This window comes from Gigantopelta aegis, chromosome 4 (assembly GCF_016097555.1).
Source record: "Gigantopelta aegis isolate Gae_Host chromosome 4, Gae_host_genome, whole genome shotgun sequence".
Taxonomy (NCBI): domain Eukaryota; kingdom Metazoa; phylum Mollusca; class Gastropoda; order Neomphalida; family Peltospiridae; genus Gigantopelta; species Gigantopelta aegis.
The window spans coordinates 19,018,804-19,038,807 of NC_054702.1; the positions used below are offsets into that span (position 1 = coordinate 19,018,804).

A 20,004-nucleotide genomic window follows, 5' to 3' on the forward strand; every position below is an offset into this window, starting at 1 on the left:
ATAGGCCTAGTCTTTTAAGACATTTTGTCTCAGTAGTGCATATTGATCACTAATAATATTTCGGACTGCATGCTGTTAATTCATCAACGCAGTCAATGTAAAGAAGTAGGGTTATTTATTTAATTAGTTTATCGCAAACTGACTTTACAAAAAATAATAATAATTATTATTATTACATTACACACGTAGACAACTCAATTCATAAATCAGTTTTGGTTTAGAGTTGTCGCCCGTTTCAAAGGCAGTTATCGAAAGTTGTCAACAAAGGCATACTAGCCGATTTTCTGAAGAAATCAATATGCCAGGTTGGTATAAAGATAACTGAATAAATAATGTGGCTGTATGATGGCATTGCAGTATGAATACATTAAATTGCATCGGTTACTATCTTATGAAACCAACATAAACCATAAATGTCATACGATGGTTGTTTTAATATTGGTCTCGTACCACACTTTCACTTTCAGACTTGTCACTTTGTCATTCGCATTGTGTGATAAATTCAGTTTTGTATTTCAGTAAGCTCTGTCATGTCAGCTAAAGTGCATTCAATAACTGTATTGTAGCAAGGTACATATTAATGGTTTTCTACAAATTGTAATAATAATAATTTTATTATTGAGGTTAATATAGAGCTTCTAGAGGCGGGACGTAGCCCAGTGGTTAACCGCTTGCTTGATGTGCGGTCGGACTGTGATCGAACCCTGTCGGTGGCCCCATTGCGCTATTTCTCTTCCCAGCCAGTACACCATACTTGGTATATTAAATGTCGTGGCATGTGCTATCCTGTCTGTGGAATGATATATATTATAAAAGATCACTTGCTACTAAATTGTAATAGAAAAAATGTAGCTCGTTTCCTCACTAAGACTATATGTCAGAGTTACTTAATGTTTGAGATCCAATAGCCTATGATTAATAAATAAATGTGCTCTAGTGGTATCATTAAACTAAACAGCAAATTTGGTACTGGTCAAATAAATCCCCCCTCCATGCACCCAAGAACTGGTAAATTTACAAAGTCAAATTAAGGTTCCATTCAATAAGCATTTCTATAGCAGACTTGTTTTTGTCTTGCCTTTACAAAGTTAAAAGGTGAGATATGGGTAAATTCTTGGACAGTGATGGTGGCAGTGGCGGTGTCTAGATCAGTAAAACTGGTTTATGGTTGCACCTATGGATGTTCATCACAGTGCACTGAAAACGTTTATGAGACATTTGATTTGACAGAATTCTTGTTGAAAAATCCATGTATCTTCCTCTATATAATAGAGAAGTGAAGTTAATTGAAACAGATTGAATTTAGAAACATGCAGAGGCATGATCACATTCCGATTCGCAATCCTAAAACAGAAAAGTCTGGTATACATGTTACTGCTGCTTTTATGGTTTAGCGGTCATGAAATAACCCAGGGCTGGAACTTAACCGCAGCACATATGGCATTTGCCGGAGATCTCTCCATTGGTTTTGCTGATGGCAGTATCATGCCACTGAATCAAAATATTGCCATTGTTGAAAGGGATAATTTTTGGTTTTCAATTTTGTGTTTATTTGTTGAGAGTTACAGGTCTAAAATTACTATACACAGGCTGAAAATATGTAGGTAATTGCTGTAGGTAACACATTGTTAAGTTCAAGTCCTGTAACTCCGAAAAGGTTTCTATACAAATATTAAAATGTTACAGAAAATATACATTTTTAAAAGGATTGGTCTGACCATATACACATTTTTGCTTTTAGATTCATCAATGCTTGCTGAAAACTACAACTACATACGCAGGCTGACTCAGGGTTTAACGACAGCACTGGAGCACAGATTGTTCACTGATGTTGTCATCAAGGTGGACCAGGTGGAGTTCCCTTGCCACAAAGTGGTTTTGTGTTCCATGTCGCCATACTTCGAAGGGATGTTTTCCTCAGGGATGAAGGAGAGCTCCCAGTCTGTTATACAACTGCATGACCTGAACAGTGAATGGTTTGAGCTGGTCCTCACCTACATGTACTCAGGACATATTCACCTCACCAACAACAATGTCAAGGACATTCTGCACATTGGCTCCTTTCTGCAGGTGCTCTGTTTACAGGAGCTGTGCGAGGAGTATATACTGGAGGAGATGCTGACACTGGACAACTGCTTATCTTTGTGGCAGCTGGCTCCAACGTATGGGTGTGGATATCTTCAGCATCAAGCAAAGTCCTTCATTATAAGGCATTTCAAGCTACTGGTAGAGAATGGAGAACTCCAACAGTTGTCTCAAGAGGAGCTGAAGGATATTCTTTCAGATGAACACTTGATAGTCAGAAACGAAGCGTGGGTTTTGGAAGTTGCAATAAATTGGATGAAAATGACTAAAACAGAGCCTAGCAAAGCTAAAGATGTATTTGAGAGTGTTCGGTTGGACTTGATACCTTCCAGTGAATGGGAATCACTTCTAGAAAAAGTTATAGTAACTGCAGATAAAGGTCTTTGTTCCATGTTGAATGCACTAAGAACGACGATGTTAGCATCTGATGAGTACAATGTTCAGAATAGAGTTCGGTTCTTTGACAGGCTACAGAATATCATAGTTGCTTATCCATCTCGTGAAATTACTGATCAGGATGATGACTCTGACACTGAGGTGATTCAGTTTCCATACTGTGTCAGTTTAGACCAGAAAAAGTCCATGAAACTTCCTCATTGCCCCTTTGATCTTCCGAAAATTGAGTCAATTTGTTTCCATGGACATAACTTGTACCTTGCAGGGGTAACAAGAAATGGAGTGGCTCTTGCTAGATTTGATGGAAGTACTGGTGTTTGGCACAGCTGTAAGAAACTTTGCCAGATCAGGACAAAATTTACTCTTGTATCTTGTGAATCACATGTATATCTTATTGGTGGTGTAAACGAAAATCTGCTTCGAACATGGATTACTGTTGAACAGTATGACCCGGAGACAGACGAATGGTGCAAAAAAGGTGACTTGGTTTGTCCAGTAACTGAATTCAGTTTTGTAACGTCAGGAGATACGATTTTCACTTACCTGGGCATCTGTCGCCGCACAGTCTACACAGACTCCAACACAGTGAGGATGACCAGTGAATGCATTCCTGAGATCCAGTCATTCAACTGCACGACAGGACAGTGTGAAGTCATCGGAAGACTCCCAGGCATAATCTCCAATGGACCAGGCAACCGGCACTCGTTCGCTTTCAGAAGAGACACTACAGTGTTTGTCATCACCCCAAGGGGCATGGTCATAAAGGTGCCCGACTTTGGTAGAGACCCTGTATTTGCTGGTGACATTGGGGAGTTGAGTCCCGTAGACAGTCGGTTTCATGGCATCGACACTGGAAGCAAGGTGTACCTCATAGGGAGTAGATACAGTCTGCCGATCAGTCCTGACGTGTTCTTGTTTGATTATGACGCCATGGTGGTTACAAAAGTGGAGGACTTGGCGTTTTGTTCCTGTGTGTCTGCGTGTGCATTTGGTCGAGTAAAGAAGAGGTTTCTTCTTGAAAATTCTCAATATAGAAATGAGCCTGATGACGCAGGTGTAATAAGTTTGTGTTAAATTACAAACATGGATGACATACCTCTTTGTCCATCATGGAGTGTTTTTAATGTTATGCTACAGAAGTTTGTGTTATGGTACAGGGCCCCGTTCCACGAAACTTAAGTGCACAAGGTAGTAGGTGATATTCGAGCTAAGATCGCTTCGTGAAACAGGGCCCAGAAGAGTATAACATCTCATATTGTCCTTACATTTATGTAAACATAGTTTTAATACATACTTTGTGTTAAAACACAAAGATGAAAGACATACAACTTTGTCATGGTTTTAATATACATTGTACCTGTAAACTACACTACGTTTATTTTGTGTAGACTTTATTGACACATTTCTGTTTTTTTGTAGACAGAACTGTGAAGTTATTTGTACAGTTTAATGTGGCAGTCGTGACATCTTGTATGTGACATTGTTAAGATCTTCCAGAACTCCCATACCTAGAAATGTGCTGATGTTCAGTCTGACTTAGATTTGCTGTTATGTGTAGAGTCGTCTGGACGTCGGTGGTCTCAGAATGATTGCTTTTGTTAATATTTATGTTGTTACTGCATCTTTATTGAAACATGGAACCGATAATCATACTAGTCTTCTGTTACTCATCATACCGACCTCAAAACTGGTGGTGGTTTTGCTATATTCGTCTGTCTGTCTGTCTCTGTATTTGTCTGTCTCTGTCTCTCTGTCTGTGTATGTGCGTGTATACATACGTACGTACGTACGTACGTAAGCGGGATCGACCGCGTAGCTTGTAGGCCCCATGCATATGGTTGAGTTAAAGGAAGGAGGAGGAAATGTTTTATTTAACGACGCAGTCAACTCATTTTATTTACGGTTATATGGCGTCAGACCTTGTTAAGGACCACACATATATTGAGAGAGGAAACCCGCTGTCGCCACTTTATGGGTTACTCTTTTCGATTAGCAGAAAGGGATCTTTTATATGTACCATCCCACAGACAGGGTAGTACATACCACGGTCTTTGATATACCAGTCGTGGTGCACTGGCTGGAGCGAGAAATAGCCCAATGGGCCCACCGACAAGGATCGATCCCAGACTGACCGCGCATCGAGCGAACGCTTTACCACTGGTATAAGTGCTTCCACTTTGAGTTAAAGATCATCCTTTTTATGGATGACTCGATAGCTCAGAAAGTATCGTCTTTAGTCTGCAATTTGCGGGAGATTCGGTGCCACAGGTTCAAGTCCCAGCAATGGCATGCGACAATATGTGACGCTAGAAAGTATTTAATTATCCCCTACGCCAGTGCGTTAATGTCTATGTGTGTAATAGTCAACCTCGACATACATACACTATATAGATATTCATACATCAATACATACTAGCCAGTGTCAGGTCTGCCCACTGTTTCAAGCACGTAAGCTTGTAGGCCCCATGCATGTGGTTGAGTTGAAAGAGAATCCTTTTTATGGACTCGATAGCTCAGAAAGTATCGTGGTTAGTCTGCATTCTGCGGGCAATTCGGTGTCACGGATTCGAGTCTCGGCAATGGCATAAGACCATTTGTGAGGCCAGAAAGGATTTAATTATTCCCCGCGCTAGTATGTTACTGTCTATGTGTGTGTAACAGTCCACCTCGACATCCATACAATATATAGATATTCATACAAGCATGCATACATGTATACATACACACATGCATGCATATATACCACTGGCGTAGCCAGAATTTTAGATTGGTGGGGGGGAGGGGGGTCCCACACTGATTTTATAAAATTTAATACAGTAAAACGTTTTTTAAAGGTTTGATTGGTGGGGGCATGGCCCCCGTGCCTGTCTCTCCCCCCCCCCCCTCTCCCTTGCTACGCCATACACACACACACACACACACACACGCACGCACGTCTCGGTGATCGAGTGTATACGGTGGTGTCAGGGAATAACGGGCTATTCGGTTTCTGAGTTGCGATTAAATGTTGTTTCATACTTTTATTAATTTTCATGGTAGCCAATCGCCGATGTTTTTGTTTCTTAGTTATAGTTAAACGTTTGTTCATTCTTTTCCATGGTAGCTAATAGTTAAAGTTTGTTTTATTTAACGACACCTCTAGAGCACATTATTTTTTATCTTATCACCGGCTATTGAACGTCAAACATATGCTCATTCTGACATATTTCTTTAGAGGAAAGCCGCTGCCGCCACATAGGCTACTCGTTCTGATAAGCAGCAAGGGGTCTTTTATATGCACTTTCCCACGGCCAGGACAGCACATACCACGGCCTTTGATGAACCAGATGAACTGCAAATGGGTGTACATGAGAAGGATTGATCCAATCACTGACCACTTCACAGGCAGACATGCTACCGCTTGAGCTACATCCCGCTCCCTTGGTGCCTAAGGTTTCAGTCCTAGCAACGTATGTACTAGTCAAAGTCGACATACGTACAATATATAGATATTCGTACATCAATACATGTGCAGCTGTAACCTTTTGTCTGCGTTGTTTCGTGTGAACGATCAAGCTGCACGGGTTCATTATAATAAATTTGATTGCCTATTATTGTGTATATAATCTGGCCAATCAAACGGTCGATCAGCTTATTGTGAAATACGTCTTATCACGGCGATTTATCAAAACCTGACCCGTAACATAGCGTGATAAATATTAAAACGGGTGGAATACTATACAGACTGGACTTTTGTGAAACACTATGTCGCACAACTGGCGATTAGGAGATATTACCGGACAAAAATATTTGTTTATCTATACCCCCTGTGTGTTACTTAATCAGGCACGGCGCAAGCGATTTAACAATGGCGTGGGTCAATGACTGACACTGAACATTTGAAACGCCCAAGTTCCTACGTGGGTATGCTTTCAGGACAGTTTTGAAACCTGTATATCTTCAAATGCAGTTTCCAACATTATATAACTACAGGGGTCGGGACGTAGCACAGTGGTAAAGCGCTTACCTGATGCGCGATCGGTCTATGATCGACCCCCGTTGGTGGTCCCATTGGGCTATTACTCATTCCTGCCACAACTGATATATCAAAGGCCGTAGTATGTGCTATTCGGTCTGATTCCTATCGAAGACTATACATCAGAATTACCAAATGGTTAACATCCAATAGCTGTGTCGTTAAACAAAACAAAACTAACTTTATCGACAAATACAGTTCATCATGCCAATTGCTAGTAAATGCAATACTACTATAATGCATTTTTCACATTGTATGATTTTTATATACGTATTGGATTTTTTTTTCTCTTTTTTCTTTGGGGGGTGGGGGGGTGGGGGTGTTTTGTTTTGTTTTTCTTGGGGGGGGGGGGGGGGAGGCGAAGGCTCTAGTGGGGTGGCACAAGCCAGATTTGTATATTTATAAAGTAAGCGCACAGGCCGTCCGTCCCCATCCCGGTCCTTACGGGTACGTACTTACAATGTACACTGTACCTCGGTGGACCCATTCAACTTATTGTTTTTTTTCTCGTTCCAACCAGTGCACCACAACTGGACAAAGACCGTGGTACGTTTTTTCCTGTCTGTGGGAAAGTACATATAAAAGATCCCTTGCTGCATTAGGATAAAATTAGACTAGATTTTGTCCTCGTCCCAACTACTGCTACACCGAAGTCTGTGGTTCGTACTCTGCTGCCTATATGAAAGTACATGTAGAAGATCTATTGCTGGTGGGCTGTTTTGTTTGTTTGTTTGTTTGTTTATTCATTTATTTGTCTTTCTGTGGGGTTTTTTTTCTCATGTGGCGGAACGTAGTCCAGTGGTAAATCGCTCGCTTGATGCGCAGTCTGTCTAGGATCGATCCCCGTCAGTGGGCCCGTTGGGCTATTTCTCGTTCCAGCTAGTGCACCACGACTGGTATATCAAAGATCGTGGTATATGCTATCCTGTCTGTGGGATAGTGCATATAAAATATTCCTTGCTACTAATGGAAAATCCGGCCTTGGTGGCGTAGTGGTTAAGTCATCGGACATAAGGCTCCCACACAGAGCGAGTCTTAACCACTCATTGGGTAGGTGTAAGGCCACTACACCCTCTTCTCTCTCTCTCTCTCTCTCTCTCTCTCTCTCTCTCTCTCTCTCTCTCTCTCTCTCTCTCTCTCTCTCACTAACAATTAACAACTTACCCACTGTCTTGGGCAGAGAGCCCAGATAACTGAAGTATGTGCCCAGGACAGCGTGCTTGAACCTTAATTGGATATAAGCACGAAAATAAGTTGAAATGAATGAGAAAATGTAGCGGATTTACTCTCTTACCAAATGTTTGACATCCAATAGCCGATGATTAATAAATCAATGTGCTCTAGTGGTGTCGTTAAACAAAACAAACTTTAACTTATGTGTGTATGTGTCTGTTAGTTAATAATGCATATACAGATGCATGTCCACGCGTACATATATGTATAGATACACGCACCGACGCACACAACACGGATAAAGATACACGTATATGTGCATTCATACGAGTTAATAAACTCCCATACATACACACGTACTGATATGCCTTTTTAAAATCATTACATGTATAAACCAATATAATGAAGTGTGAAAACATTAATTATATACTAGTTGCAAGAAGTTAAGAGTCACATGGACACTGCGTCAGAGAGGGTAGCCCATTCGCTGTGCTAGTGGTATGGAAACGCTCTTGCAGTTAATGGATGGCGGAATGGCTCACTTGCAGGCATCTCGTTACTTGTCTCATGGCTATGCTATCATTCAGACACAATCCAGAATGCCCAGTTTACGTTTTAGTGGCATGGGCATTCGAAGCCAGATTGCAAAACAACTTAACCCTAATCAAACATTAAAATGAATTTCACGTGCACCATGCAGTTTTCAAGCAGATGCCCTGCTTAGTAAAAATAAAAGCTTAAAAAGTCGAACAATCTTGGATTTTTTATGCATTTGCCATATGCTTTCAATCAGCAACCAAACAAGTTGTGAGTAAAAGGAAGAAGGAAATGTTTTATTTAACGACGCACTCAACACATTTTATTTACGGTTATGTGGCGTCGAACATATGGTTAAGGACCACACAGATATTGAGAGCAAACCCACTGTCGCCAGTTCATGGGCTACACTTTTCGATTAACAGCAAGGGATCTTTTATATGCACCATCCCACAGACAGAATAGCACATACCACGGCCCTTGATATACCAGTCGTGGTGCACTGGCTGGAACGAGAAATAGCCCAATGGGCCCACCGACGGGGATCGATCCCAGACCGACCGCGTATCAAACGGGCGCTGTACCACTAAGTAAAAGGCTCATGTACATGCAATCTGAAATGCTTTATTTAAGTCTATAACCTACTATTCATTACCTATCAGCGCCCCTGATGTTTGTTTTTAATTTTTGAAAAAGTAAGGTAAGATTGTATAATTCCTCCCCTTGCCCAACCCCAACCCCCCCCCCCCCCCCCCCCCACCACCAAAAGAAAAATGTAAAAAAAAAAAGGAACAAATTTTTTTAAACTGTTATATGTACTGAATAGGGATATAATTGCACACGATTGTACGGCTTATGGTTTTTACACTGATCGCATTGATAATCGTTATAATGAGGCCAAATCTGAAGGCAGATTACACGGGACAAAAGACGGCGTTCGCGCGGCCCACAAAGGGTCGTAACCCGCTATAATCCAGTCGTAGAAAATACACAAACCTAAACGACAAGGCAGATTATTATTTTTTCTTTTTCATTTTTTTTCTGTTTTTTTCAGTGTGGATTATTTTCAGTGGGTTCATGAAGAAGTGAGTAGTGCAGCGGTAATGGAACGACGTGAACCTTTCACAAACGCAATGGAATAGAGGTGACTATCGCTAGGAGACGGATTCAGTTTTTGTGAGCCAAAACGTAAGCGAATTATTATTATTTATTAGTATTTCATTTGTCTCCTCGTATGTAATGTATCTTAGCTGGGTCAGATCACTTGATTATTGAAAGAGGGTGGGTGGAAGGGAGTGGGGCGTGTGGGAACTGGGTCTGAGCGGGACCTTAAAACTATTAATCTGGTTTAAATTGTTTCATTCTGTTTGTGAAGATTCGCAGCTTATTATTTCAATAGAACAGGTTAGATGAACAAAACACCAAAACATTCCGGTTTTAACTCTTCTGTTTTAGAAAATAACTATTTTAATCAATATGACCTATTTAATTTTTAGGCTCTGTTTCTAATATTGTACTCTATCCCTGAATGAAGCTGGTAGGACTATAATTCAGATGGAGGTGTGATATTTTTCAATAGGGTGGAAGGGGTCTAAAGTCAGTATTATGTTGTGATATTAAAGGAATGTCAAGCACAGAAGGCGCACAGGTCATAGGGCAACAAATAGGGAGTAATTTATAATGGGGAAGAATTGATCCCCTCCCCATGGTAGTTTCCAATCACCGATGTTTTTTATCGTCCTAGGGTTATATTACATGCTTTCCTTTATTCATTCTCATGGTCGTTAGAACTTATTAATCGTCGATGTTTTTGATCGTCCTGGTATAATATTATATGCTTTCTTTGATTCATTCTCACGGTAGTTGGAACTTATCAATCGCCGATGTGTTTGCTTGTCCTGAGTTATGCTTTTATTTGTCGATTTTTATGGTAGTTACCAATCGCCGATGATTTTGTTGTTTCTGAGTTGTGATTAAACGTTATTTCATACTTTTATTCATTTTCATGGTAGTTAGAACGTATCAATCGCCGATGTGTTTGCTTGTCCTGAGTTATGCTTTTATTTGTCGATTTTCATGGTAGTTACCAATCGCCGATGATTTTGTTGTTTCTGAGTTGTGATTAAACGTTATTTCATACTTTTATTCATTTTCATGGTAGTTAGAACGTATCAATCGCCGATGTGTTTGCTTGTCCTGAGTTATGCTTTTATTTGTCGATTTTCATGGTAGTTACCAATCGCCGATGATTTTGTTGTTTCTGAGTTGTGATTAAACGTTATTTCATACTTTTATTCATTTTCATAGTAGTTAGAACGTATCAATCGCCGATGTGTTTGCTTGTCCTGAGTTATGCTTTTATTTGTCGATTTTCATGGTAGTTACCAATCGCCGATGATTTTGTTGTTTCTGAGTTGTGATTAAACGTTATTTCATACTTTTATTCATTTTCATGGTAGTTAGAACGTATCAATCGCCGATGTGTTTGCTTGTCCTGAGTTATGCTTTTATTTGTTGATTTTCATGGTAGTTACCAATCGCCGATGATTTTGTTGTTTCTGAGTTGTGATTAATTTTAATTAATTTTCATGGTAGTTAGAACTTATCAATTGACGATGTGTTTGCTTATCCTGGGTTATGCTTTCATTCGTTCATTTTCATGATAGTTGCCAATCGCCGATGTTTTAGTTTTTTAGTTATAGTTAAACGTATGTTCATTCTTTTCCACTGTAGCTAATAGTTAAAGTTTGTTTTTGTGTAACGATACCACTAGAGCATATTGATTAATTTTAATCATCGGCTACTGGATGTCAAGCATTTGATAATTCTGACACATAGTCATCAGAGGAAACCCGTTACATTTTTTCCTAATGCAGCAAGGGATCTTTTATAGTATATTCACTTTTCCACAGACAGGAAAGCACATAGTACCACGGCTTTTGACCAGCTCTATTGCACTGGCTGAAACGAGCCAGACAGTGCGTCAAGATTGGTATATTAAAGGCCGTGGTATGTGCTATCCTATCTGTGGGATGGTGCATATAAAATATCCCTTGTCACTAAATGGAAAACAAATGTAGTTGGTTATCCTCTCTAAGACTATATGTCAAAATGACCAAATGTTTGACATCCAATAGCCGATGATTAATAAATCAATGTGCTCCACTGATGTCGTTAAACAAAACAAATAATCTTACTGCAAACTCAGGGTAGGATGATTTAAACAACAAATTAGAGCGGACCAACGTGTTGTACGATTCCTAGCTGAATGCACATTTCGCTAGTTTTCGTAAATGCACGGAAAACCCATCGTGCAAGTCCTCTGTGATCAAATCTTGCTGAAATAATAAGACAGTAGAATAGAATGACCAAAACGTCTAGACTGGCTCTTAATTAATTTTGTCGAGTATATCATGGGACGTTTGGCGCGCGTCTAACGGTCATTAGGGCAATCAAGGACATACGGGTGTTCTAATGCTTTTTAAAATTAAATAAATAATAACAATAAATAATAATAATAATAATAATAATAATACATCATACATGCATTGTATTAATCATTTTAAAAACCCAAACCCCAAAACAAATCCAAAAAAACAAAACCAACAAAACCCACACAAACAACAATAACAACAAAAATCAACAAAACCCTTCAAAACGAAACAAAAACCACACAAAAAACCCCAAAAGCAGCAACCCAACAACAAAAGTACGTTTTAACCGCAAATACATCAAAAAGGCGGATCCAGTAAAACTATTTAGGGGGGGGGGGGGGGCAGTGACATGAGGCGGAATGCCAATGGAACTTCGGGGGAGGTTTGGAGGGGATCGTGAAAGAAAATTAATATATAATAATATTATAACTGTCGCAAAATTTAGGGGAGGCCCGGGCCCTTGCCCACCACCCCCCCCCCCCCCATTCCTAGATCCGCCTCTGCTTTAGAGACCCATGTACATTTAACGAAATGTTAAAAACTGATTAAGGAATATGTATTAATATGAATTTTAACCTTTCAGTAAACACCTTTATGAAAACAATCCTTGGTAGTTTCTAGTACTGAAATTCACGTTTAAATATAACTATTTATACTTTAAAGGAGTTTGCTTTCACTGTATGAATTTCCCGACAAATAGAGTCTTTTTGTTGACTAAAATGACATATTACAATACACTTGTGTCCCGCTTCTCACTGACGACCCGTCGTATTTTGTTTATCTTCAGTTTTATCGGTTTCTTAGAAACGAAAATATCTTTCAGGTTTAAACCAATCACTACTAAAACAAACATTGCTTAGCCTTGCTTTTACAGATGTCTTTCACAGTCCAACACGTTCAGGCCCGTAGCAGGCTGGTTCAATTGCCCCCCCCCCCCCCCCCCCCCCCAATCATGTCCACCATTCTACGGGCCTGACGTTTGGTTAATATGACGTTTTATCCTATCACTTACCCATGATATCCATGTCATAAACCCATGCATAGGGAAAATATTTATGCTTTCGCCAGAGTTGTCTCCCATGAATATCATCATTACCGTTGTCTCATTGCGAAAATGCGTCATAATTAGCCTTTTACTAATGATATCTTTTTAATGGTAAGCACAAATAATTATTACAGAAAATCATATACAGATGTGGCATAAACAAAACAGTTAAGTCTATTTTCTTTAAAATTTAATGTATTTAAAAACCGTACTTTGCACTGTGAAATCTGTAGCAAATTCCAACATGCAATTTGCATGTGAACGATTCGCGAACTCGTCGGCCAGCGAAACTAATTTCTGGAAAACCAATGAATGATTAAAATCTACAGTGACACCAGCAACATCTTATTTATCAACTAATCACATTTAAGGGGAGTGTTCTGCAGAATATGGGGCCGCATTTTAAACAAAAATAATATGTACCAACGACCGGTGTAGATCGAAACTTTAACCCTTCAAGAGGGATTTGTTTTTGCATCCCAGTAAAGACTAACAATATCGTTTATTTAGGTGAAATCTTCAATATCTTTATACATGACAACGAAAGAACATGTCTGCGTAGAAATTAGCTCACTGCATGTTAGTTTTAAACATAATTTGTCGGCAAAACCCAAGATGATCAGCTTTTATTTAAGCAACACAACACACAATGCCAATTTGTTTCACCGCGATATGCGAGTCCAGCTATTGCACGTAGCTGCACTCGGTTGGGTATATTAGCAAATACTGATATACAATATAGGGGCGGATCCAGGATTCTGCCTATGGGGAGAAGTTCAGAACTTGTAAAAGGCACCTAACACCACCGGCGTAATCAGAAGGGGCCACAGTCTCACCAATCACACCTCTTCGCTCCCCATAGGTATAGGCTATTGGATGTCAAACATATAGTAACTTTGACATAGTCTTACAGAGGAAACCTGCAGCATTTTCCCATTAAGCACAATGGGTAGGTGTAAAACACTTGCAGCGACCAGTGATCCATAACTGGTTCAACAAAGGCCTTGGTTTGTGCTATCCTGCCTGTGGGAAGCGCAAATAAAAGATCCCTTGCTGCTAATCGGAAAGAGTAGCCCATGTAGTGGCGACAGCGGATTTCCTCTCAAAATCTGTGTGGTCCTTAACCATATGTCTGACGCCATATAACCGTAAATAAAATGTGTTGAGTGCGTCGTTAAATAAAACATTTCTTTCTTTTTTTTCCATTAAGTAATTAAAGGAATTTTTTATATGCACCATCTCACAGACATGATAGCACATACCACAGTCTTTCGTGGTGCACTGGCTGGAATGAGAAATAGCCCAAAAGGTCCACCGACGGGCATCGATCCCAGACCGACCCCATATCAAGCAAGTGCTTTACTCCTGGGTTACGTCCCGCCCCTCAGGTACATTTTCCTGCAATAGAATGTACTACTTATTGATCTGATCAGGTATTTGGGACTTTTTAAATATGCAATACCTACAGACAGAGTATCAGGCACAAGGTTTACAATGTAAACAATTCATGGTGCTCCTAGAACTAGGTATTGTTGGTTTAAGAACTTGTATGTTGTTTGATGGTTGTTCTTCTTGAAGACCTAGAGCTGCGACACTGAAAAGAGAGGCCAGTGTTTCGACGAAAGCAACAGGTAGCATTATTACAACAGTTGAATCCTTGCATGTAGACAAGGCGATGCTCTCTTTGATTTTTATCCTCAGCTGTTTGATACTGTTTGATACTGCGGAGGGTTCCTGAAATTTCACTGTCATCTGCACCTGGGAGGTCAATAAGTTCATCTTGCCTTCTCACACAATACGTATGGAGGTGCAGAGTCAGAAACACAAGTCAACATCATGATTGATGATGAAAAATGTCATTTGAAGTCCACAGATGGCATTCATGATACAAATCATCTATAGCGGGTAAATCTGCCACGTGCCCGGATGACAGCTTCCACCCTTCGTCTCATCCCTCCAGTAAGTCGTCTGATCTGCTGCATGGACAACTGCTGCCATTCTCGATGAAAAGCTACCTCTAATTGTGCCACCGTCTGTACAGGTGGGGTCAGTGCCTGTACTCGACGCCCCAAGGCGTCAGGACTCATGGCCGGCCAGGGCAGGGTCGTCACAGTTTCAGTTTGGAGTAAAACTGTTACTGCTCGGGAACGATGTGGCCTAGCGTTGTCATCCATGTACAGAGGTCTGGTGGCGAGTGGATGGTTGTCAAAATACGTTATGAATGTACCGATCACCACTGAGGTTGCGTTGGATGGTGACAAGATCCAGCTTACAATCATGTGACAGGCAACCCCAAACCATTACTGAACCTCCACCATACGGGGTCGTAGGTCGTATGTTCCTGGGTATGTAGGTAGCATTTTTATGCCACCAAACTCTCAATCGCCCATCTGTAATATGGAGCAGGAACCGGCTTTCGTCGGACCAATGGACGCTTTCGTCGGACCAATGGACTCTTCGCCAGAACCTCAGATTCCAAGCTCTCCGGGCCAAACACCACGCTAAACGGCGTCTCTCATGATGATCAGCAAGAAAGGGACGCTTGATGACCTTTCTGGCCTTCAATCCCGCAAATTTCAGACGATTCCTTACTGTTCTGGCTGACATCCGTCTATTGGGTAACCATTGGCTCATCAGAACAGGAGACGTAGCAAAGAGCTGACGACGTACGAGCCAAAGCAGAGCCCTGTGACATCATGCGCGGTCTCCCTGACCGTGGGAGATCCTTTACAGCATTGGTATGCCCGTGTTTTCGTATCAGTCTGCTGAATACGGTGTAATGATACCCCAGCTGACGTCCTATACTTTGGGCCTCTGATAACCATCGACGTGCCATATTCAACGATTAACTTTCAACAATGCAAGACAGTGACGTTAAATGTCAACAATTGCAGTGTATTGATACTGCATTTTGAGCAAAGCATGGGTGGCATGATGCACGTGCATGTCGTTCTGTTGTGGGACGTCACAGTTGTCATTGTACTCTCCTATTATTTCGATGGAACACCATTCTTGACATATTCGTCACGTAATTTGCAGTTTTTACGAATGGGGCTATTTCAGTACTAATTATATCTAGGGGTGCTTAACTTTTTTCTTTGTGTATATATAAACGATACATAATTAAAGCTATACACTCGTATATAATGCAGTTATTAAATAATATATTTATACATATCCATGTGCGAGTGTGTGTGTGTGTGTGTAAGTGTGTGTGTGCGAATGTGCGTGTATGTGTGAGTGTGTGCGCGAGTGTGTGTGTGCGCGTGTGTGTGTGTGTGTGTGTGCGCGAGTGTGTGTGTGTGTGTGTGCGAGTGTGTGTGTATGTGTGAGTGTGTGTGTGTATGTGTATGTGTGCGCGTGCGCGAGTGTGTGTGTGTGTGTGTGTGCGTGCGTGTGTGTGCGCGAGTGTGTGTGTGTGTATGTGTGTGTGTGTGCGCGTATGTGTGTGTGTGTGTATGTATGTATGTATGTATGTCTGTGTGTGTGTGTGTGTGTGTATGTGTGAGTGTGTATGTGTGTGTATCTATGTGTGTGTGTGTGTGTATATGTGTGTGTGTGTGTATGTATGTGTGTGTATGTGCGTGTGTGTGTATGTGCGTGTGTGTGTATGTATGTGTGTATGTGTGTGTCAGTGCGTGTGCGTGTGTGTGTATGTGTGTGTGTATGTGCGCGCGCGCTTTGAATTCCCATTCCTTTTTATACAATGTTCCATCCTGAAATCGTATTCATGTTCTTATTTTGCGTTTCAATTTTCATTTACTCAATAATGAATACAACAGCAACGGGATATTGGATGGCATCTCTGAGAACTGCATAGAGAACAGCAACCAATCTTTACATATGGGATCTGGCACCTGGACGATTGGATACAACATATTAGACAAAATTAATGTGATTTTATACCGTGCCAATAAATATCAATATCCATCCACCAGATCACATTTTGGGGTCGTACTATTTACCGAGCTCAACCGAGAACATCATATTTGAGATCAGCACCCTGAGAAACATAACAAATTATATATCACAACCCATAATATATAAAACAAAATGAACCTAACATTACGAAAATTGTTATTTGTGGAAGCCATTTTGAATTTGTTTACATTAACCGCTATCAAACATCCTGCTACGTCGAATTCAGATTATATGGGCAAAATGGCCATAGAAACAACTCTGCAAACTCAATTTTACAGTGCAAACTGTACATTTAATATTGTGTTTGCGTCTCTGTTGCGACCCAGTTCACAGATGTTAATTGGATGTGTTCAACTCTCACGGTAACCATAGAAACATTGTTAGTGTATAACCTCGATATTCTCCTTTTCAAGTAGGTCTAGATTCAAATACCTGATTTTTGAAAATGATATTAAACTTTACCACAGTCAAAAGGCCCGTAGGAACTATATTTGGAGTGGAGGGGCACAATCTCCAAAGTCTCCAATGGGGGTGGGCACAAGCCATTTTTGTTTATCTATATTTGTATATAATAGGAAAAAAACCCTGTATATTTTCGTCCTCAAATGGGGGGTCTCTATTCCCGCTCTCGGTTCCCAAGGGCCTGCATGGATACGAACAGTGGTCGGGATTTAGCTCAGTCGGTTGAGTGCTCGCTTGAGGTGCTTGCGTCGCAGGATCGAACCACCTTGGTGGATCCATTCAACTGATTGGATTTTTTTTTCGTTCCAACCAGTGCACGACAACTGGTCAACGGCCGTGGTATGTGCTTTCCTGTCTGTGTGAAAGTGCATATAAAAGGTCCTTGCTGCATTAGGAAAATTGTAACGGGTTTCCTCTGATGACTACGAGTCAGAATTACCAAATGTTTGGCATCCAATAGCCGATGGTTAATTAATCACAATGTGCTCCAGTGGTGTCGTTAAACAAACAGTATGTTCAATGGGTACGGCTGTAAATAACAACACTAATAACAACAACGGAAGCAGCAGCATCAAAACAACGTTCTAGTTCCAATCTTGAACTATATAGAGGTTGCTAACCTGCCTATTGATATTTCGGCCATTGGCTATTATTAAAATTATAAATACAGTCGAACCTGTATATAACGACCACTCATGGGACCTGGTAAAAATGGCCGTAAGGACATGTGGCTGTTATATACAGGTAACGGAAAATACATATAAAATAATTTACTATAAAAAGAAACCACTACTAAACTAGAATGCATAAAGTATTTACAGTCGTCACAAAAATATGAAATAGAGAGAAAATGTTTGTTTTTTTAACTACGTAAAAGTGGGGGCGGGATTTAGCTCAGTCAGTTGAGTGCTCGCTTGAGGTGCTTGCGTCACAGGATCGAACTACCTCGGTGGATCCATTCTGCTGGTTACATCCAGTGCACCATAACTGGACAAAGGCTGTGGTATGTGCTTTCCTGTCTGTGGAAAAATGCATATAAAAGATTCCTTGCTGCATTAGGAATTACCAAATCTTTGACATCTAATAAATGTGCTCCAGTGGTGTCGTTAAACAAAACAAACTTTAAACATAAAAGTGTTTTCAAAGAAAATACATTTAATACGTTTTGTTGAAAGTCACTCTTGTCTAACATCAATCACACACCTTGGGATACACTACCTGTCAGTCTTGATAGGTATGTATATATATCTTGTGACCGTTATGACAATTTCAGGTGTCCATTTTGGACAAAAATGAGTGGTCATTATACTTTTGTGGCCGTTAATATTGGTCAAAAGAAATATTGGCCGCTGGCCGCAGTGAATCAGGTGGCTGTTATATACAGGTAAAATAAAGAAGGAAATGCATTAGGCTGGATTTATGGTGTCTGTTCTGGGCAGGTGACCGTTATATACAGGTGCGCATTACATCTTGTTTTACGAACTCTTATAATTTTTATAAAGACCTGCTATAATCGCCAAAACGTCAAATAGTGTTAACTTTAATAGAGATATTTTTTTTCGACAAAGTGACCGTTAATAAGTAGTTTATGTAGAACATTAAAAACTTACAGAATAAAATACAACAAGTATTAAAATGTATCTCTGCATGTGAATACAACTGTTCACATATCGAAACTCGTATATACGGAGTGCCAAAGCCTTCCACAAAGCCGTTTCGTTACAACAAATCCGATGCAAACATCTGATCTTTCATTTGATTTCATGTTCATCAGGGGCGGGATGTAGCCCAGTGGGAAAGCGCTCGCTTGATGCGCGGTCGGTTTGGGACCGATTCCCATCGGTGGCCTATTGGGTTATTTCTCGTTCCAACTAATGCACCACGACTGGTATATCAAAGGCCGTGGTATGTGCTATCCTGTCTGTGGCATGGTGCATATAAAAGATCCCTTGCTACTAATGGATTAATAAATCAATGTGCTCTAGTGGCGTCGTTAAATAAAACCAACTTTTTAACTTCTCATGTTCACCATTATAATAGTTATTCAAGTACGCAGTCCAATTTGAAACAGAAGAAATATGGACCTCAAAACCTGTCAGTGGCTTTAAACATGATGTGTCTATAAAGTCATTTCAATTCAACTTATTTTCGTGTTTATATCCAATTAAGGTTCAAGCACGCTGTCCTGGGCACACACGTCAGCTATCTGTGTTGACTGTCCAGGACAGTGGGTTAGTTGTTAATGGTTAGTGAGTGAGAAGAGGGTGGGAGTCGGTACCGGGCTGCAAACCCAGTACTTACCAACGCTATGTCCGATGGCTCAACCACGACACTACCGAGGCTGGTGTCGATGTCGAAGACTAACAACTGGGCTACCGTTATATAGTACATACACGTACCCCCGGGACAGTAACCACCAGGGGTAATGCTATAGTGATATATAACACATATTTTATTATTTATAATCATAACATTACTCCAACACCACTCCCACTCCACCCCCACCCCACCTCAGAGAGGGTTGTTTGATGGTATATACGACTACGACTATGCATGTGTCCACGCAGACTAGGACGTATGAACATAGCGGGTATTGGCACTTGAAAACAGTCATTGGCAACGTGTTTGACCGCAATTTATTTAATGGACTCGCGGTTAAGCCATCGGACATACAAACAACAGATGATTGTTTTACATCATTAAAAAAACACCATTTTCACCTTTAAACTAAGATGTTGTTAAACGACAAAAGTGGCTGCAAACATATATACGATATACTAAATACTAGAATAATAATAAAAAAATCACAAATAAAATATGCAAATGAAGGGTTTATATATAATATACAGGGATGGGAAACGTTTTATACTCTCCCTTTCCATAGCGTGAAAGATACATCTTTAGCATGTTTTCAATATAGAATTTTGCACAGAATC

The 20,004-nt window shown here is 40.4% G+C and overlaps 1 protein-coding gene across 2 annotated transcripts in view; it reads left to right on the forward strand.

The window, feature by feature from the left end:
* The first annotated feature begins 225 nt into the window (after positions 1 to 225).
* The window catches only part of LOC121369646 (leucine-rich repeat-containing protein 74A-like), a 70,620-nt gene continuing 50,841 nt past the window's right edge, over positions 226 to 20,004 (forward strand). Inside the window, exons 1-2 of one of the 2 annotated variants that reach the window (XM_041494689.1) lie at positions 226 to 305; positions 1,742 to 4,133. In XM_041494689.1, coding sequence (XP_041350623.1) covers positions 299 to 305; positions 1,742 to 3,555 — 1,821 coding nt within the window. In that variant the 5' untranslated portion in view covers positions 226 to 298 and the 3' untranslated portion in view covers positions 3,556 to 4,133. Of the gene's footprint in view, positions 306 to 1,741; positions 4,134 to 9,260; positions 9,395 to 20,004 lie in introns of those variants that run through there. The other variant, XM_041494688.1, reaches the window with a different exon arrangement.